The sequence below is a fragment of the Scardinius erythrophthalmus genome (assembly GCF_964197995.2).
Source record: "Scardinius erythrophthalmus genome assembly, chromosome: 21".
Lineage (NCBI taxonomy): Eukaryota > Metazoa > Chordata > Actinopteri > Cypriniformes > Leuciscidae > Scardinius > Scardinius erythrophthalmus.
In genome coordinates, this window is record NC_138241.1 from 29262447 (window position 1) to 29268686 (window position 6240).

Here is a 6240-nt window from a genome sequence, read left to right on the forward strand (position 1 = left end):
ATATGACGAGTCACGCGGGTACAAGGCTACTCCGCAGAGGTTCTTCTCATCCCACCCGGTCTAAAATAGGCAGAATACATACACTTATTATAGGCATACCGTGGATTCACAATATACTCGCTCATTATAGACATTTTGGAAAGAAAAAGAAAAAAAATTACATAGTGTATCTTTGAGTATTAAGAACATACCTACATGTGTAATCTTGTAATTAATCACTGAACAATGAATACTATCAACTAGCAGATGGCCCTGGACACAAATCTAACAAGGTCAAATATAGAATTATTGGCAACTTCAGTCAGAAACTTAAGTACTTCACCAATAACGAGTCTCTTAATATGATTTTATCTTCACATCAAAAAATAAATAACAAAAATAAATAATTGAAGGTACAATTCCTTATTGAAGGTGTTGAGGTTTTAGCTATTTCATTCCCCTTTATTGGATTTTTTATTTTATCCCCTCTAAATATTAAATCAATATTGTATCAACCTTAATGACATGATAAATCTCCTTTTAACAATGTTAAATTCACTAAAGACACTACATACAGTAGACCTTGATGGATACAAGAAGGTACTATAAAAAAAACTGTATGAACCTGTTGATAGTCAACAACCTTTATTTATCCATATATGTGAGCCACTCAAAGATGGGGGAATAGACAGATGGGACAAGAATAGACCATTATAGAGGGCAATCAACATATGGATCAATGGCATTGTAACTTTCTTTAACCTCTAATCTATAAGAGGCTTGTTGACAGTAAATTAAAAGACATAAGTAACAGCGTAAACACTCATGTACAGAGAAGCAAAAAATAATAATAATAAAATAAAATTAAAATTAAAACATTGATTAGTATGTAAAGAAACAAAAAGGGAGCGGGAGCCAAAACCTTTTTTTTTTTTTCTATTATAGCTCAGCATACATTTCTACACGGCATGCAATAAGGCACCTAACTAACACAATGAATAAACCTATGCTACGTGATGAAGCAGATTTGTTATCCAATGGAAAAGAATGAGAATAGTTCTGATACAATGTTCACTCCCATAAAAACAATATTCCTTTCATTTCCCTCTCAATTACCCAAACCTTATTAAAAAAATACATCCATTTGTAAAAGATTTTCTCCATACACAGAACTGTAAATAGAAAGCACAAACCAATGGATTAAGGTGAGAAAATGAATCAAACTATTAAAAAAAAAGCAAGCTATATTTTGTATTTGCATAAAGTATACACAATCTATTATTATTATTATTATTATTAATAAATGTTGATACTCTATACACTGCTGTCTGAGTTTAACAATGGCTGAGAAAATCTTAAATGCACAGTCAGCCACTGGTAGCAGGGAGAAGCACTAAAGATATTTAGGGGAACACTTAGGCTGTACCAAGTTTGCCTTGTATAACAAAATCAGCTATATAATTCAGTTGTCCATTGAAAACTGGCACCATGAAAAGTTAACCAAATTTCCCAACAGAAAAATGTACATTTTACCTGATTTTATCGGGTTGACCCTTTATGAACAAGATCTATTTTTCTTGATGTAGAAGATTAGATTTCTTGCTCCTCACCTTTGTGCATGAGCGTACTTCAGGGAGTTATGCCGTTTTAGGTTACAGACTTGCATCGTAAGGGGTTTAATTATTAATACAGCCTTTATATTTTACAGGACAGCTTGTTCAAAACTAGCGACATCCCCTGAAAGCACCATCCCACTTCACTGACAAGAGATGGATAAGACTAACTGGATCATACATCAAAAAATGCTCCATTTTCAGAAAATTACAGCACTACTTACCTATACATATCTATATAAAAGAAAATCAACATATATTTACACATGATATCAGTTTCTCAACCCATTAGTGATGCAGAGATGGTTAAAAGATAGACTAGGGGAGTGAATCGTTGCATCTAGACTATTTGCTTAATTGTCTGCCACTCAACCGACTTGACCAAATACTCAATTTCAAGATTGTGCCACTTCCAAAACCAGCTTGAAGCACAAGTCAGTGATGATGGAATCTCAATATGTTTTGTCTATGGTTTTAATCAAACACCAAGCTCCAGAATTACATATGAATCTAGTCATGTGCACATTACACAGGGGATTTCAGTGTCAATCATACCAAATTCTAATTTATTCCTCTTTAAAAAGTCAAAGGACTTGATTTTAGAACAAGTTCCCTTAGAGCAGGTCCACACCGACTTTCTGGATTTTCTTGCATCTTTAGCCAAACCCTTTAACATTACAAGCTGGCCTGAATCATTGGATGAATGGTAGCACACCACTTGTGGTGGAAAGGGAAACAAGCTTATTGATCAATGTGAATTCTGTGATGCCTAGACAGAGAGGACGAATGATTGAAACCCTTTCCACACTGAGCGCACCTATATGGTTTCTCACTCTGAAGGATTCTCTGTTTCAAGATGGTAGTGTGGGGGAATCCCTTTCCTGTGGCAATAGCACTGTAAGTCGACTTATCCTCCAAATGAACCCGCTGGTGCCTTGCGAGAGACGAGGGATGATTGAACCTCTTCCCACATTGAGCACAGGTGTAGGACTTTCCATCAGAATGAGTTCTCTGATGCCTGGATAGTGATGATGAGTGATTGAAGCTCTTCTCACAATGGTTGCAGCTGTATGGCTTTTCACCTGTGTGCATTCCCCTCTTCATCGAAGTGTCGAAGGGGAAATCCTTATCGCCCTGGGCATACATTTTGGCCTCCAAGTGGACCTTGTGGTGCCGTGACAATGAAGAGGAATGGTTGAAACCCTTGTCGCACTGAGAACACCGGTAGGGCTTTCCACCCTGATGGACCAGCTGATGCTTCTTGAGGTGACGTTTCCTGACAAAGCTCTTTCGACACTGGGTGCACTTGTAGGGCTTCTCTCCTGAGTGGATTCTCTGATGCTCTCTCAACGTGGCCGCGGCGGCAAAACACTTTCCACATTGGGTGCATCTGTGCGGCTTTTCACCAGCATGAGTCTTCTGGTGCTGTTTAAGATTGGAAGCCGTCGTAAAGCCTTTCCCGCACTGAAGACATGTAAATGGCTTGTCATGGGCATGCAGCTCTTGATGTTTTTTGAGGTGGCGTCTGCGCACAAAGCTTTTTCGGCATTGGGTGCATTTGTAGGGTTTGTCATCTGAATGCATTTTCATGTGCTCCCGGAGAGTGATGGCGGCAGCGAAGCTTTTACCACACTCCGAACATCTGTGCGGCTTTTCAGGAGAGTGCATCATCTGGTGCGGTTTCAAGTTGAATGCATCAATGACTCCTTTACCAACCATCTCAAGACCAGTGGTGTAACTTTTCTCTTTCATGTGAATCCTCATGTGACTTCTTAGGCTGGCTTCAATAGCAAAGCTCTCACCACAGTGGACGCAAATGTAGGGATGAGTGGCTTTGTGGATTTCAAAGTGTTCGTGCAGATCAGACATGCAGTCAAAAATCTCACCACACTCACTGCATTGCAGGCCATGGGCTTCGTGGATGATAACGCCATTCTCTGACTCCACCGTAAGCTCCCCTCCGTGGTCAGACTCCACCTTTACAATATGTTCTCCACCACCCATCTCTGTCTTTAACAGCACCTCTCCGAGCAAATGCTCATTGCCTTTTATTTCTGCACTGCTGAAATACTGATGATGATCGTGGTGTATTTCAGATTTAATATAGTCATGGTCCGTCTCTGTTACCACATCCACGCAGGTCACTGCCCCTAAATCACCATGAATGGCCTCCAGGTCAAGTCTTTTGTCCTCTTGAGTCATAATCTCAGTCTCCGCTCCATAATGCAAGTCATCAACTTGAGTATGGGCTATGACACACTCAGATCCCAATGTATCGAGACCTGGTGTGTCACAGTCAGTCTCTGACTCGGCCATCAGGACGCACTCCAGCCTGACGACTTCCGTCTTCCCGGTTAAGTAAAACTTAGCGTTGCTCTACGAGCACCGCTTTCTTGCAAAGAAACTTGAAGGGTTGCCTGCCGCAGGCTCAGTCGGTTCTTGAGTCAGGAGCAGTCCTGCCTGCTGGAAGAAGAAACACCTTTAAACACTGATAATGATCTGCATAATGATAAAGAAACATTTCTGATGAAAACATTTAGGCTAACTTTCAGCTTGATCTTACTAGAGAAACATTAAAAGTAAAAATAAGGTATGCAAAACATACAGAGACTAAAGTAGCCATCACACTAATTATCTTGAAAGTAATTAATAAAGAAACGAATTTATGCTATTTAATGTGACAAAGATACAAACAGCTTCAACTAAATGGGGAATAAGCTAGATTAAATGTCTAGCCATACTCAAGAGAAAACAGAATAAAATGATGCATAAACAAATCCAAAAATCAACATCATTCTAATGCAGAAAGAGTGTTGCATAGATGAAGAAAACTATGAACTGAGTTATATACATAGTTTGCACACAAAAAAAAAAGTAAAAAAAAAAAAAAGTAAACATGAGCCTAATCTAGAAACAACCATACAACTCTTTAGCAGCAATATCAGGAGCTACAAATTGGCTAAAGTTAGCCTATGGGTAGTTTATATTAGGCTAACTTGACAGGCTAAGCATTCAGGAATCTACAGTTCAGACATTTATTTTTCTCAAATGAGGAACACTGACTCACAGATAATTCCTTTAAACATGCCTCATATATAAAACAAAATAATTCCTCATGTTTATAATTTTCACATACTGCTGGTTTGTCACTGTTGGCTAGGTTAGCTGGCTAAATAGCTGCTAGGTAGCTTCCTTGAGCATACATTATCAGCTAACTAGCTGGCTAACTAGCACTATAGCGGTATCATAAAATGATACAGGATCGAAAAGCTGACAGACTGCCTTAAATTACGGGACTTAACTTGTAATTTTTTAGTCATACATACACTTTTTAGTGCCGTACAGTCACGTAGAGACTTACGCTACAGCTCCTAGAAAATACAACGAGTTTAACGGTGGGCATCTTGTCCGCCGGAGGTTTGAACAGCTAACTAGCTGTAAAATGGCCGCCGCGACTAGCTTCCGCCCCTCACGCAGATACAATACGCAACGTGAGGAAACGCAAATAAACCAGGTCATAATAATAGGTTAGTTTGATTGCTCGCTGCGACGCGGTGCTGTCGTTGCTCTAAAAAGCAATATTATCATGACATAAGGCAAACTGCTCGAGTAAATGGCTAATCACAGATGTACGCTATTCGCGAAAGCCCGGGAAGGCGCCCCCCTTCTTACATAACGCGTTTTTGTTTTGTGGCGTCGAATTAAAAGCAATATAAGTATGTGCTCAATGTCTTTTGTGGCTATGTGCTATTCTTGAAATCATAGAAATGAATTGACACGAACACCGCGTTGCTATAAGCGGTGCTTATCATGCTATAGTCCTAGCCCATTTTTAGCTGTGTGAAACAAACATGGCCTGTCGTCCTGCTAAGCTGCCTCGCTAGCGGAACACTAGCTGCCACCGCCGCCATTGCTACAGAACATCTCCGAACTTCGTGACGTCCACAATTCATCGGTAAAGCTGATCGGACGCCACTTATCGCAGTGTGCTAAAAAAAAATTGGTCAAGCAGCATTATGCTACAACGTACGGAGTAACGTTTATTTAATCACAACATTGTATCAAATATAGCACGCTAGTTAGCCAGCTAAGTTAACTTGCAACGGTATACAAAACCTTGACGCACATAAACATTAAACGGTCATGTATAAACGTATTTTTTTTTACAAAAACATGCCCGACCTCTTTGCCCGTCAATGGCCTTTTTGCGAGAAGTTGGTAGTCGCGGCGTAGTCAACGGCCTGAAGATCTTCGTTTTGTTGCGTCTGTACTGCCTGGTTGCGGTTTGCACTCTGTCACTCTTTCTCTCTCCCTCCCTCCGTACGTACGTAGCGGGATGGCGCCGCGGATCATCTGGCGCCAACTATGTTGGAGCGCATGAGCAAAAAAAAAACAAAGCAGTGAAGAAACAAGCGCTCGACCACCCCCTATAGTCATGGCGGAAGGCTCCTTCGCCTTCAGTCCCAACTTACAGTCTATCTATGGTACCAACCAAATTTAAAAACGAAAAATAAGTCAGCACTTTACAATGAGGTTCAGATTGTTGATGCATTAGTATCATGGACTTACAATGAACACTTCTGCCATTTAATGTTTAAATGTGAATAAATGCCTAAATTCAATGTGTTCAATCTGCCAGAAAATTTGG

The 6240-nt window shown here is 40.0% G+C and overlaps 1 protein-coding gene across 2 annotated transcripts; it reads right to left on the reverse strand.

Annotated features, from left to right (window-relative positions):
* Positions 1-614: 614 nt before the first annotated feature.
* On the reverse strand, positions 615-5994 carry LOC308682233 (uncharacterized protein). Of its 2 annotated transcripts, none has more exons than XM_081351786.1 (2): positions 5775-5994; positions 615-4052 (listed from the first exon to the last, which is right to left on the reverse strand). In XM_081351786.1, exon 2 carries the CDS (start codon positions 3906-3908, stop codon positions 2334-2336), a length of 1575 nt encoding a protein of 524 aa, XP_081207912.1. In that variant the 5' UTR covers positions 3909-4052; positions 5775-5994; the 3' UTR covers positions 615-2333. The 2 variants fall into 2 exon arrangements, with proteins under 2 accessions (XP_081207912.1, XP_081207913.1); XM_081351787.1 differs by having other exon boundaries at positions 615-4055; positions 5775-5967.
* Between the last annotated feature and the right edge of the window lie 246 nt (positions 5995-6240).

Excerpts from the sequence above, each read along its gene's own strand:
- LOC308682233 (XM_081351786.1), bottom strand. The coding sequence starts at position 3,908 with ATGGCCGAGTCAGAGACTGACTGTGACACACCAGGTCTCGATACATTG.